This window comes from Colletotrichum orchidophilum (assembly GCF_001831195.1).
Source record: "Colletotrichum orchidophilum strain IMI 309357 chromosome Unknown Scaffold_54.1, whole genome shotgun sequence".
Taxonomy (NCBI): Eukaryota; Fungi; Ascomycota; class Sordariomycetes; order Glomerellales; family Glomerellaceae; genus Colletotrichum; species Colletotrichum orchidophilum.
Genome location: NW_019173010.1, coordinates 235,370 through 249,267, shown reverse-complemented (window position 1 = coordinate 249,267; position 13,898 = coordinate 235,370). Strand labels below are relative to the sequence as shown.

The window sequence follows — 13,898 nt, the reverse complement described above, 5'->3', positions numbered from 1 at the left end:
ACGTGGGCGGCGGCTTCTCTACACATGCACGAGATGACTTCAGTGGTTGGTTGGTTTGAATGTTGCGGAGCTTCTTTCACGTACTGTGAATCACACCTGCAAGGGAGTCGAGCACTCCGAGTATCCAAAGCGAACCAGGTAACATAGGCAGCCGGACATGGGCACTGGGGAACTGTTCAGGTTGGGGAAAATGCTGAGAGAAGAATAGCCACGTCGGTCCAAATTCGCTCTCGCCTTTTTGTACATGGATTACAAATGGTAGGTACACGATTATCATACAGCTCCAAGTCCACGATTTCTTTTCATGAATCTCGCGGCTCGTCCTTCTTCGGCTCGTCCACGGGTTCGTCCACATGCTCGTCTTCCCGCATCTCGACCTCCCGCATCTCGGCCTCTTGAAGCTCGGCCTCCCGCATCTCGATCTCTCGGAGCTCGGCCTCCCGCATCTCGACCTTTCGGAGCTCGGCCTCTCGCAACTGTTGCTCTCGTACCTCGTCTAGCGGCCCATCCCAGGACAGCGTCTTCCACTGCGCCTTGTGCTTGAAAGCTTCCTCGTAAGTCAGGGGTTCATCCCAGTCGACGACGTGAACCGGCGATTCCCGGGCCTTCATGTCCTCCCACATCCGGAAATCCCTGCCCTTGTTGCTCATCTCTTCCAACTTGCCCTGCCACAATTGGTACCATGTCTCTTGCCGGTCTCCGCGCTGGTCGTCTGCGAGCACCTTTCTGCGTCGTGTCTGTAGTGCTCTGTAGATGGTCTCTGCTCGGTTTGCAGGGAGGTCTTCAATGGAGTATTCCACCATCCAGTGAGGGTTGTGAATCTTGGGGTCGGGGCGCTGTTCGTATTGGCCGTTGACCCTGTTCCGCACGGTCAAGACCATTCCGAGAAGCTCGTCACCGACAACATCGAGCTCAGGTTTCTCTTCATCCTGGGCTATGCCGTCGGGGTCAGAGTCTCCGGGAGATTCAGTCGAGGCTGCCGTCTGACTAGTACTGGCCGCAAAATCCTCAAAGCTTTCAGCTACTACTTCCTCAGTCTCTGAAGCCGAAGGTGTAGTTTCGGCTTCTGACTGCTTCGACTCGGCAACCAGCTTAGAGAGGATTCGCTCGAACGTTCGCAGTTTAGAGACGTCAGAAGCAGCATCATCTTCAGAAATGTCGGTTTCGTCCACGTCGACTTTCTCGTCGACATGTGAAGCAACTCGGAGGATCAAATCCTTCAGCCCAAGATCCCGAGAGCCACGCACCTCTGTATTTTGCGACGACTCCTCGTCTGTCTCCTGAACCGACTCTGTTTCCTCGCCAGCGATCGCCTCGGTTTGTTGTCCAGCACTTGATTCACCAGCTTGAGCGGAGTCGACCGGTGCGGTGCTGGATTCGCTGGCAGACGTCTCAACTGATTGGCTATCCTTTCCATCAACGTCGGGCGCCTCGCTAGCTTGGTTGCGAGTGAGGGCCTCCAAAAGGCCGTCGACATACCAGCGAGCTTCTTCAGGTGTTCTCGCCTTCAGCAATGCGCTCTGCTCCAACGCGTCATGGATTGCCTCCCGAACATGGCCGATCCCTAGGGCATCGTCTTCCACTGCTTCATTGACCTTCTCCTGCATTTCTTCCCAGAAGGCTTGCGTCTGCCATGATTGGTTACTAGACTCGTCGACGCTAACAGCCTCCTCGTCTTCCTCCTGGCTGGCTGGTTGCTCGACTTTCGGCTCCGGCACTTCGGGTCCTGATGACTCTTCTGAGGCCATACCAAGAATCTGCTCCTCAAACTCTGCAACCGCTGCTTGATTGGATGTTTGGACCTTCTCGATCTCTTCCTTTGTAACAGGCTTTGCAAAAACATACATGAAAGGAGGGTCAGTTGGTCGCGTCTCCACATGGAGCCGGATGGAGCGGCCAGGGAATCGTTCAGTGGCGCGATCGAGGACCTTGTTGAGAAGATGCAAGCTGAGCTTGAATTCTTGGTCGCCAATGGATCGGTTAAGGGTCCCGTGAATGGCCAAGTCCATCTCGTTAATGCTGACGTACTGGAAACCGAAGATACGTTGCGTGTTATGGAAGGCGACGAAGATGCCATCCATACGGCCCATTCGCACTTGCAAGGAATACTTGAGGAATGCAGACCTGATCATGTCGAAGTACTCGCGCTCAAAAGACTCCCACTGGCCGAAACGGCGGCGGATCTCATAGCCAAGGCCCTTCTGGAATTTTTGAGCGTCCATGCGAATCGTAACTACAGCTCTTGTCTTGAGATCAAACATTCCAGATCCTGGTAGCCGTGGATCATGCGCATCCAGCTGGGAGCGCATGAGAAAGTCGCCCATGGTGGTGTAATGGAAGGCTTCGGCAGCGTTGCGCTCCTCCTCGGTGATCTGATCAGAATTGGCACGGCGGTACTTTTCAAACTCCTCCTTCGGCAGCGTCAATAGCTTCTCCATTGACTTTCCAAGCATGCTCAAGATACTGGCAGTGTCATACTCCTTGTCGGCGTCAATTGCGTACACACCTTCATTCAGATGGAGAAAGGCGGCAGCTGGCGCCCGCGATATCGCAGTAAAAGTCGAAAATTCAGGCGTGAACTGGCGGCTCATCATTGCAGGGTTGATAGGCCGCCATGCAGAAAGCAAAAAGTGGAAGTGTGACAGCATTTGGGTCATGCTGGATGTTGAACCACTGTACTTTCTACCCAGCTTGGCCGCAAGCGCGATCAAGGTGGTATCCTTTGAAGAGGTGACATATTTCTGGAGCGCATTGAAATCGAACTCGTTGATCGGCATGATATTACTGAGGTAAGGATCAAAGTTGTAGACTCGCGAGCGGGGGTCCTGCATATGGTACACTCCGGGGTTGAATAAGGCTCTGTCCAAACCGTATGCGAGTCTCGGCACCTCGGGAGCGTCTGGTATGTGAACGGGCACCAACTCGAGAGTCGACGCCCGCACCCTCTTCACGTTGACAAGAGGCTTTTCGCTTTTTTTGGGCTTCTTTGGCTTGGCTGTCGGTGATTTCCTGTCATTGGCAGCCGATAAACCGGCAGCCGCTGCAGCCGCTGCAGCCGCAACAACTGGGGTCTTGTCGCCGCCACTTAGGCGACTCGCAAGTGATGTCCAACCGTCCTTCTTTGGCTGTTCGTTGATCGGCTTGCGTTCCTCGCCGAGCAGCACTTTTCGCACTTTGACGCGCAGCTCTCGAGACTGATGTGCATGGGTTCTAGACTTAGAAGAGGGACTTGGTGGAGTCTGTGACGATTCTGTGGTACTCGGCCTCTTTGCGAGATGGTCGAGGGGAATCTGCTGAGAGCGCAAGACACTCTTGAGGACGTCCAAAGTACCCGAAATTGTCTTGAGCCTCACACCTAGCTTGGTTTTCTGTTTCATAACAAATGCGTCCAGCTCTCCCTTCTTCCCAGAACTGGTTTTGGCTCCTCCGGCAGACACATCCGTAGTGCCGTCCTGAAAATGCGAGAGCCTGTCGTTGATAGAGGCGTAGCTGTGCTCAAGCTTTTTCAAAGATTCGAACACCTGATTTATAACATCAGGCCCGGGTGGCAGTTGAGGCTCCTCCGGCTCCTCCTTAGCGGTGTGCTTGTCGTTCTTGGTTCGTGGCTTCTTGCTTGACGGTGACTCAGCTTGCGGTCGAACTCTGCGTTCAAGTCTTTTGAATGGTGGTTTCCCTGGCTTTGCCTTGCGTCCGGCCGTGGGTTTCGCATTGCTCTCAGGTTTCGTATCGCTGCTAGATTTGGCCTCAATTTCCTTCTCAAGAATGGCCTTGTTCCCGGATTTCGCATCGTTCTGAGGTTTCGCATCGTCTTTGGAAGCAGGCGTTGCCTTCGAGCTCTTCTTCGCATAGCTTCGGTCGCCAACCAGGGCGGTGGTCTGGAAGAGGGGGGGTCGCGTCCGACATGGTGCTGAGAGACATGGCCGGCAGGACGCACATATGTAAGAAGTTCCAAGCCTTCGAAGGCGCTGGGTATTCGCACGAAGCATTGGGAAAAAATGGTAAACGATTTGTAGCCCCAAGCTGTGACGGAGAGTTAGAAAGTGGGCTAGAAGCTGCCCGGTCAATTTTTTTTGGAGGTAGAAAGGGAACGCGGACAGGACGCGCCACAGTTCAATCAATTGCGACAGGGGTCTGTCTACCTGATCCGTGCGTGATCGCATGCCTGCCAGCAAAACCCCTGTCTCCTTGCCTACCTTACCTCCAGGTAGTTGAGAAGCAGTGTTTCCGTGCCTACTTTACCTTCTTCGGTGGCGGGTTTGATATAATTCACAAGAGGACTCGTCACCGGGCATAGTAGTTACTAGTACTTTGAAGTCGTGTAACCCATCAATTTTAAAGAACATTTCCGGCAAGTGTAGCAGAAATTCTATCATCTCCCAGTCAATTTCGCCGCATCATCTGGCAGCGATACAAATTTGGGGGGTATTATGCTTTCCCAAACAACCAGCTCATGCCAGGCCAAATACCGCACCAGACGCCAGTCCATAATGCCGTGAAAACATGATCCACGCTGAACCCGAACCTCTTACTCCTTCCCAGTGAATGCGTGAGACGCATAGTCCGTGGCCGTCTGCCGTGCTGCTTCAGCGTCTGCGAACAGTGCTTGGACTTCAAAAGAATCGGCCAGCATACCATCCGCCACGCTCATCCAAAGCAGGTTCCCACTCCGCTTCGCCTGTGTCGAGGCTGCCCTTGCGCTTTTAAGCGCTTGTTCGCCCACCACATTATCGAACAATCGGGACCGCATGATGCTGAGGGCTATCGCCAGACAGTGCGTGTTGCCTGTCACCCTTGAACCGTTCAATGAGTTTGTGATACTCGTTTTGATTTGGTGCATGGACGGCGGGGGCATCGTCTGAGCTGTTGCCTGGACGAGATTGAAGGCGGTGCGTATGTCTGGGTCTTGATGTTCCGTACACATTGGTCGCAACTGGTCCAACAGCTCGGTAGACGTCATCTCGTCACGGTAAGACGAGTCTTGAAGGATCCAGATGCGATTCAGCGCAGCGAGTATGCACAGCTCCAGTTTGGCGGGCTTTCTACCACCTGGGCCTCCACGGCCAGCATCAACACTCAATCTAACATCTTCGAACAACAACAGAGCAGTCTCCAAATCACCAGTGCCCTGATGATAGACCCCGGAGAGATAAAGTGCGAATACACTGAATATCTCGTTCACGGCTGGCGTAATAGCCTGTTGAAGTTGTGCCACGCACTGTTCAACCTTCGGCCATTGGCTGTGAGTTGCGAAGTACAACCCCGTCAGGGCTTGCAAGTAACAGAAGATTTCGGTCCTCCATTTAGACTGCTCCATCGACTCACGCAGAGATGCCGCCGGGACGCTAGGAGCTATCTCTTTATTCCCTTGTGCCATGTCAGCTTAATACAGTCTTGAAAGCCACAGAGCAATACTTACATTTCGCCAAAACATCGAATCCCTCCTTCCAGAATTCGTGACTCCTCTTAGGATCCGAACCAGGGCGATACATCCCGGCTAAACCACTGAACGTGTATCTAATTTGGGTCAATGGATCAGTGCCATGGAAGCGTGCAGTCTTCAATAGACTTACGTCAATACAATAATCTCCAACCTGTTCAAGAAAGTCATGACGATGTAGTCGTGTTGACCATTGGGAGGTCCCGATCGGAGGATTGCGGAGGTGTCATCGCTGAGGGTTGCAGAGGTTGAATTGTGTTTCTTGATGGGGATCAAGATCTCTGGATTTAAATCGGTCCATGTCTGGGATCCCAAATTCGCATCAAGCTTTGCTTGGAGTGTCCTCAGCTTGTGGATCAGGATATCGGGCGTTTTCTGGTGCATGCTGCACGCAAGGTCGAGTAGCAGCATCAAAACATCCAGCTGCGGTATTTGGACAGAAGGATCCAGTTGAAACTTGGTAGCTTGCGCCAGACAAGTTTGCACACGCTCGATTGTGTCGGAGCGCATATTCCTCAAGACCGACAAGCCTTCCAAGAGAGAGGCGAAGACAACCATGGCATTGTCTCCTCGCTCGCTCGCCAGAACGGCGATAGCGCGCAAGTTGTCCAACACTGCCGCATCAGGCGGACTACCCGCATGGACATGGAAGGTGGCCTTCAGCAGACGAAAGGCATAGACCCAGTGGATGTGTTTGAAACTAATAGTTGTGTAAGCAGTGATTCAATAATAGTTGAGGTAAGATTCCTGTGACGCACGTGAGGCAGTCTGCAATGTTCTTGTCAACAGCAATGAACGCCGCCTTCTGGTTTCTCTGAAACAATACTTTCAGCAATAAATATTGCATACAGTACTTGAGGTCGGCGTATCTATGCTGTAGGGAATGTCAATATAAAGCTCGGGCGGGTAACGTCCCAGTTTAACAAACCTTGTCGCAGATGGTGATGCCCTTGCTCAAGGCTGTTTCTGCCTCTTGAAGGTTCTCAGTCTCATCACACAAGATAGACGCATATCTCAATCTTGCTTTCGCCTCCTGTCTCGGAGATAGTCGGTTGCTTTGGAACGCTGCCTCAAGGCACGCCAACCCAGTGGCAATCAACTTTTGATACTCGCGCATCTGCTCATCTGACCCAGATACCGCCACTCTCTGTACGCCACGACGTGCTTTGTCGAAACACTCTTCTGCCACGTGTACGAGGATCGTCGTCGTGTCGTAGGACCTTGCTTTCGTCGACAAGGCGGGAGAGCCCCTGGAGGATATTGCCGGAGAGTTCATCGACGATATCGCAGGTGACTTTCTAGCTATACTGGGAGATCGCGCCGGCTGGACGGTAGGCGAGTTGGCAAAGTGAGGCTCGGGGCTCGGTTGAACTTGGGAAGGTTCGGCGAAAGTCTGGTTCAGAACTGGCACGGTCTGAGTTTGGCCCATGGGTGGCTGAGAGAACTGGGTATACTGGGGCACTGCCGGGAACACTTGGGGACTACGCTGTTGCTGTAGCTGCTGTAACTGCTGTGGTGGTTGAGGCGGGGGTTGCGGCGGTTGCTGGAAATGAGGCTGGAATTGTGGTTGATGTTGCGGCTGCTGCGTCGGCTGATACTCAGCGTAGATGGGCGGCGTCGGTGTCGGCGTCGGTGCGGGCGCAAGCGCGGGAGAGAGAGAGGCGTGCGTGGTTTGGTTGAATGGGGAATGAGGAGATGCGAACTGGGCATTCATCGCATTGCCGTGAGGAAAGGGCTGCTGGAGTTGGTGATGGTGGGGGTAATGCTGCTGTTGCTGCTGCTGTTGCTGCTGCGGGAAGGTGCCGCCATACGCAGGAAACTGCCCATATCCGTTTGCTTGCATGTTCATCGGCGCAGGCGCAGGAAGGATGGGAGCAGGAGCTGGAGCGGGCAGCTGATGGTAGTTGCCATGAATTGGTTGCGCTTGCCCGTGACTACCGTATGCAGCGTTCGCGTAGTTCGGATTCTGGCCATTCCCACTCCCGCCGCCGTTGCCATTGCCATTGCCGTAGGGATCGTGGAAAGGCTGGGGGACGTGCTGCTGGCCATTGAAGGCCTGCCCCGAAGGCAAAGAGCCCCGGTGTGTCATCTTTGGGACTGCATAAGGATCGCAGGCTTCGCTACATGGAGTCTCGATGGTCGCTTTGTTGGACTGGACTGGCTTGATGCGACGCGGTTGCTGTTCATTAGCCGCACCTGCAGGCGCGAGGCCCCTCGAGGGACGACTGGTCAAGAAATGGCCCATGGTCCCTGCGTGCCTTACATAATTCCACGTGCCACGGGTCCCCCACATTTCCAGTCAGTATGTGAGATGCACAGACCAGTCTTGACCCAAAGCTCGCACCCGAGTCTGAACTTTTGAATCCCGACGAGTGTGTGGCGCTGGGTGGCTGCCTACCTTACAGTCTTAGTATGGATACGCTTATACTGTGTAAGTGCCTGGATCTGTTCTACATTCTGATTGGCTGTTAGCAAGTGCCTCGGCTCAATCTGAACCATATCCATCTTACGGATACCATTCGTCTTCTTTCACCAGGCGTGAACTTTGCTGTTGTACAATGTATTAGTGTACACACACAGCACCGAATCCCACTGCTGAACGGACACTAGGTGAACCCGGCGCCGATCTATCACGGTACGGGTACGGATAGGCTCAATTGAGACCTTCGGTGCTACCCCCAAGACCAGACAAATTGCCCGTTAGTCCGCCCCCCCCTTGACTTGAAGTTGGGTCCGGAGCAAACATTGTGAATCTGCGTATCATAAATCGGAAGCTACCAGTCCTCGGGGCTCCACTGCCATGACTTGTGGTTCTCTGATCATTTGCACATGGTGCTCGGTTTGCCCTCTCGACAACCTACCTGCTCTACCTAAGCGTCTGTCATTTCTAGTAACCTTGGCCTTTTAATAACGTCGTGCGGCGGTTGAGTCCCTCTTTTGCTTCCTCCTTGACATCTCGACATCAACTTCAACGGCGCCTAGTGACCGGCTCCCACGACCTCTGCAATCGCAAACTGTCTCCTGAAGCCAAAGTGCCTCGGTCAACCGTTGCCCGCAGGCTTCGAATCATGGACTGGCTAGGACACGCCAAAATCAACTTCACACACGCGCCGTCGCCCGTGGCACTCAAAGAGAAAGATGGCGCCCAGACTGACCTGCTGAAGATCTGCGAAAAGGTCACGCCGCCATGCCACATGAATCCGCTCCTCTTCAACGGCCACTTGCAGACCATGTGGACTGCCACGAAGCAGCACGGGCCCCCAGTGTACTATCGACGAAAGGTCTTCCACGCCGAAGACAAGGCCTTTGAGGGCACTTTCGCCGTCGACTTTGTGGCGGAGCCCTTTAAGGAGACCGACAGCACCCTGCCGCCGCGGACGGTGTACTTTGAGGACCAGGAGTTTGAAAATCTGGCATCGGACGACAATCGGCCCCAGTTGGTTGTTCTTCACGGCCTCTCGGGTGGCTCGCATGAGATTTATCTCAGACATGCCATTGCGCCATTGGTTGATTCAGGGAATTGGGAGGTATGCGTGGTGAACTCGAGAGGTTGCGCCAACAGCAAGTTCACCAGTGGTATCTTGTACAATGCCAGAGCAACATGGGACTTTCGCCAAGTCAGTAACCTATACTGCGCACCACACATTCAAGTGGACAACTGACAGTCAGTCTAGACGATCAAGTGGTTGAGAAAGAAGTTCCCGAACCGCCCTCTCTTTGGCTTGGGCTTCTCGCTCGGCGCCAACATGTTGACAAACGTAGGTCTCTGGTTTCTCATATTTCCTTATTACTTTAATTAACAGTTTCACCCCAGTACTGTGGCGAGGAGGGTGTTGACTGCCAATTAACCGCCGCTATCGTGTGCTCCAATCCCTTCAACCTGGAAGTCTCAAACAAGGCGCTGAAGCGCACATTCCTTGGTAGAGAAGTCTACCAAAGAGTGATGGGGAGTACGTCGCTCTCACTCCACGACATACGAGCTTGACCTCTGAGACTTACACACCTCATTAGCTAGCATGAAGCAACTGATCAATGGACACAAAGAGGAGGTGCAGAAACACACCAACCTCGACCTCGACCGCCTCCAAAACGTTACGTACCTGTGGGAGTTTGACAGAGAAGTCCAGTGAGTTTCCAGATAACAAAAAGTGCTCGGAGTGTTTCTCACATGAGCAGATGCATCAGCTGGGGCTATCCCACAGAGAGCGCCTACTACCGCGATGCGTCGTCTTCCGATGCGGTCCTGGCCATCAGGATTCCCTTCCTCGCCCTACATGCCACCGATGATCCTGTAAGCAATTCCTCCAACCAGCCACTGCTACTGGGAAAGCTAACCGGATTCCCCCAGATTGCCGTAGAAGAAGCTATCCCGTACGAGGAGTTCGGCAAGAACCCGTACACGGTTCTGTGCACTACCTCTTTGGGCGGCCACCTCTGCTGGTTCGAGCCCGGAGGCGGAAGATGGCACGCGAAACCGGTACATCCCTGATTTCCACCGATTGCTGAAAGACTATGGACTGACAAGACCAGGTTGCGAACTTTTTCAACCACATGGCATTTAACGTGGACCACAGCCAGCTCCCACCGAAGACCAACGGAACTCCGCCCAGGAACGGCAAGTCAGAATTCCACTTCAACCCAGCGAGACATAGAATGGAGATTAAAGCAGGGTCCGAGTAGCTGCAGATGACAGAAATTACAACAGAACTTGTGCTGGAATAGATTTAGACGGTATAGATAGAAAAAGTACACCTGCTTTTATTGACTTCCGCGATCACGGACGAAGCTATGAACAGAATGATGTTCAGACAAGGTCTACAGCGACGAGGCTCATCTCTCGCTGGCATCTGGCTGATCACTGTCCTATGGTGTTGCATTAAGCTCTCGCGTAAGGTCAAGCCTCGCCATGGTATCTGCACTGAACGCCTTCGACACTACAAAGAGGTTTTTAAAAAAAGACGAATAAGATGTTCCCCTCCCACTTTTTCCAACCCAGTATGTTTTCTTTTTTGGCACTCCGAACGCCGCCCAAGATGCAAAGACATGCTAGTGTTCAAATTACCACTAGGTGATCTCCTCACGCAAAGGAGACGCTCTTCTTCTTCTTGGGCTTGGCGGCCTTGGATCCTGCGCTCGCGTATTGGCTGATGTTGTCCTCGTTCTCGGCCTTGGGGTTGCGCTTCCTCTTCTTGCGCAGGGAGTCCTTTGTCTCCTCCAGCTTCGATTTCTTCTCCTCTTCCTTCTTCTCGGCCTCTACCCGGCGCGCCTCGCGGATCTCCTCCATTTGCCTCGCCTTCATCATTTTTGACTCGATCTGGCCCTCCTTCTCGGCCTGGACCATGGCGAGGATGGTGTTCATGCTCTCCTGTTCAATTCAATCAGCGATCAGAAACATTATGCCAAAAAGTTGCAGCGCAAGTTGCAGCGCCATTTGAGACGTACCCTGTCGTCGACAAAGACCTTGCCCTTTTTCTTGCCCTTGGGCTTCTCCACGCCAACAGGCGTGATTTTGTTCAGCTTGGGGATGCCGAGCTCCTCTTCCGTGTAGACCTTCTTCTTGCGCTTCTTCAGCAGGGCCTCGAGGTTCGTCTTGCCCTTGGCCTTGAGGGGCTTGGTCCCCTTGGGCGTGTCTCTGGATTTCCTGACGATGCCATCGGGAACGGTCTTCCTGTCCACCGCCTTGCTGTTCTTGATGCCAGAGCCGTTGGCGGCGTGCTTGTTCTTGATCGTTCTCGTCTTGGAGGGCGCCATCGTGCAGTATCGTGACGAGTGTGTTTGCGAGAGGTGTGGCGGGTATGTGCAATTGGGCGTTTCGCGACTCGGCGGAGTTGGTGAAGGTCAAGGTGCGCTCTCTAGAATTTTTTCTATACGCTCGGGGGCGATAAGCTCACCAAAGCGGACGCGATAAGCTTGAGTGGGCCCGATCCCCGCCATTTGACCTCACTCCCCCTGCAGGGGGTCTGGATTCCGAGTCGAGACCCTTTCACCGTGTTGAGTTCCAACTGTCGACTAAGCCTCGAGTACATTTGAAAAGGTAACGTACCATGGAAATCATTTTTACAATATCGAGAGTTAGTCCAAACAAAGAAAAATTTGCGACTAAATATGTCCACTCTCTGCGTAAATAGTATATCACGTTAACTTCTGCGAGGCTTTGCAGTGTCAGAATGAGTTGCCAGGATCGGGACTCGTTGACTTGGCTCTTAATGCGCCTTTTGCAGACCAGAGCTTTGCCATCCCTGTCAAAAAATTGGTCGACTGCCGTTATCGCACCCCTCCGTCATCTAAGTCTCTCTCTCACCTCTGCTTCCCCAAGTGACTAACATTCTTTCACTAGAAACTCAAAAAAAAAAAATTCCAGCACAATAGCAAGCCGTACGTGAGCCATTGGCTCTCGAGCTTCCTCCCCCCTTCAGGTCCTTTCCACTCCATCGTTGGGCTGCCGTCAATTTGTCAGAATGGCGCAACCTGTTAAGAGGTTTCCCGCCCACCTGGCTCAGTTCGTGAGGTGCTACTCGGTCTCCGCCGAGAGCATTCCGGCCGCCAAGAAGAAGTACGTCCCGACGGAGGGCACCTATCCCAAGGGCTTCCAGGCTTCTGGCATTCTCGTCGGAGTGAAGCCGGGAAACAAGACGAAGCCCGATCTCGCCCTGCTCAGCTCAGACCGACCCTGCGCCGCCGCCGCCGTCTTCACCAAGAACAAGTTCCAGGCGGCGCCCGTCACCTTCAGCAGGGACTTGTTGAAGAAGAAGGCCAACCGTGGCATTCGCAGCGTGCTCATCAATTCGGGGTGCGCCAATGCCGTCACCGGAAAGGGGGGTCTCGAGGATGCTTCTCTTATGGCGAAAGCGGCCGACAAGGTCGTCGGAGGTGAGGGCGATGCGTCATCCACCATCGTGATGAGCACAGGAGTCATCGGACAGAGGCTGCCCATCGCAAAGATTGTCGATAATGTCCCGGCTGCTCAGGGGGCTCTGGGCTCCTCACACAAGCACTGGCTAAGCTTTGCCACCGCCATCTGCACGACCGATACGTTCCCGAAACTCATGTCCAAGACTTTCACGCTGCCCTCGTCGCCAGACATCGAATACCGCATCGCTGGCACCACCAAGGGTGCTGGTATGATCCACCCCAACATGGCCACTCTTCTTGGAGTTGTTGCCACAGACGCGCCCATCTCGCCTGCTGTGATGCCTTCAGTCCTCAAGCACGCCGTTGACCGATCGTTCAACAGCATCACCATTGACGGAGATACTTCGACCAACGACACCCTGGCTCTGCTCGCGAACGGTGCTGCCGGCGGCAAGGAGATTTCCTCAGAGGACTCACCCGACTACGCCGCCTTCCAGCAGGTCTTGACCGACTTCTCCAGTGACCTGGCCAAGCTGATTGTCCGCGACGGCGAGGGTGCCACCAAGTTCGTCACCATCCGTGTCGTCGAGTCTGCTAGCGAGGAGGCTGCAAGGAAGATTGCCAGCACTATTGCCAGGTCGCCTCTGGTCAAGACTGCGTTGTACGGACGCGATGCCAACTGGGGTCGCATCCTGTGTGCAACTGGCTACTCGCTCGTATCGGAGCCCGGCCAGGCCGTCAACGACGTCCCCGAAGTCACGCCCGAGAAGACCAACGTCTCGTTCATTCCTACCGATGGCACGCCTGAGCTGAAGCTCTTGATCAACGGCGAGCCGGAGATGGTCAACGAGGCCAGAGCATCGGAGATTTTGGAGCTGGAGGACTTGGAGATCCTCGTTAGGCTGGGAACTGGTGACAAGGAGGCAACGTACTGGACATGCGATTACAGCCACGAGTACATCACTATTAACGGTGACTACCGCACATAGAAGAGAGGTTCAAAAAAATCATGGGAGTGGAAAAGGAAGTCAGATTAGATGGCTTAAAGCATTGTCATATTAGAAGAGCGTCTATACCTGGCCATTGTTTGTCAGGATATAGACCCAGCCAGCCAATTGAAAAAGTATACCATTAGCAATTGTCCACCGCCGTTGGCATTAAAATGTCTTTGAACGCATGGGATTCGGAATTGCTTCCCCGAGAAAAAGTGAGCCAATGCACCGGAAGAGCATCCCGCCGGCCTGGACGCCGCACCGAGGCATCGGGGTTCGTTGCGGGCATTGCTATTGGAGGCCGGCCCAGCTGGTGCTCCCCCGCAACGGTGACACACCAAGGTGGCACCACTGCATTGTCTCGAGGTTACAAGGATTGATGAGCGCCGAGGAGCGTTCCAACCAGTGAGAGACATCATTGAAGACTTCTATGCCCCAGGGACTGGGCTCAGAGGCATATGTTAATGAGGCACTAACAGCCCGCGATCCGGGATAGTCCTAAGACAGGCAAGGGTACGGAATTTGCTACTATTGTCATGGGAATAAAGTCTGTTTTCAATCCAGCCCATGGGCACATTAGCAATTAGGGCAATTAGGCACCTAAGCAGTGCTTAAGA

The 13,898-nt window shown here is 53.7% G+C and overlaps 5 protein-coding genes across 5 annotated transcripts; 2 read left to right on the top strand and 3 right to left on the bottom strand.

Annotated features, from left to right (window-relative positions):
• Positions 1-302: 302 nt before the first annotated feature.
• Positions 303-3,986, bottom strand: CORC01_06991 (uncharacterized protein; the record flags this gene model as incomplete). Its single annotated transcript, XM_022618629.1, has 1 exon — positions 303-3,986. One exon carries the CDS (start codon positions 3,984-3,986, stop codon positions 303-305), a length of 3,684 nt encoding a protein of 1,227 aa, XP_022474939.1.
• Positions 3,987-4,525: 539 nt separating this feature from the next.
• CORC01_06990 (mitochondrial membrane protein Pet127) lies at positions 4,526-7,682 on the bottom strand (the record flags this gene model as incomplete). The annotated part of the gene is made up of 5 exons (XM_022618628.1): positions 4,526-5,364; positions 5,417-5,514; positions 5,571-6,137; positions 6,196-6,311; positions 6,366-7,682. 5 exons carry the CDS (start codon positions 7,680-7,682, stop codon positions 4,526-4,528), a joined length of 2,937 nt encoding a protein of 978 aa, XP_022474938.1.
• An 823-nt stretch (positions 7,683-8,505) lies between these two features.
• CORC01_06989 (uncharacterized protein) lies at positions 8,506-10,117 on the top strand (the record flags this gene model as incomplete). The annotated part of the gene is made up of 7 exons (XM_022618627.1): positions 8,506-9,054; positions 9,112-9,195; positions 9,252-9,387; positions 9,449-9,563; positions 9,614-9,728; positions 9,786-9,914; positions 9,968-10,117. The coding sequence occupies 7 exons, from the start codon at positions 8,506-8,508 to the stop codon at positions 10,115-10,117; spliced, it is 1,278 nt and encodes a 425-aa protein (XP_022474937.1).
• Positions 10,118-10,514: 397 nt separating this feature from the next.
• CORC01_06988 (60S ribosomal subunit assembly/export protein loc-1) lies at positions 10,515-11,188 on the bottom strand (the record flags this gene model as incomplete). Its single annotated transcript, XM_022618626.1, has 2 exons — positions 10,515-10,802; positions 10,880-11,188. The coding sequence occupies 2 exons, from the start codon at positions 11,186-11,188 to the stop codon at positions 10,515-10,517; spliced, it is 597 nt and encodes a 198-aa protein (XP_022474936.1).
• Positions 11,189-11,895: 707 nt separating this feature from the next.
• CORC01_06987 (arginine biosynthesis ArgJ) lies at positions 11,896-13,278 on the top strand (the record flags this gene model as incomplete). Its single annotated transcript, XM_022618625.1, has 1 exon — positions 11,896-13,278. The coding sequence occupies one exon, from the start codon at positions 11,896-11,898 to the stop codon at positions 13,276-13,278; it is 1,383 nt and encodes a 460-aa protein (XP_022474935.1).
• Between the last annotated feature and the right edge of the window lie 620 nt (positions 13,279-13,898).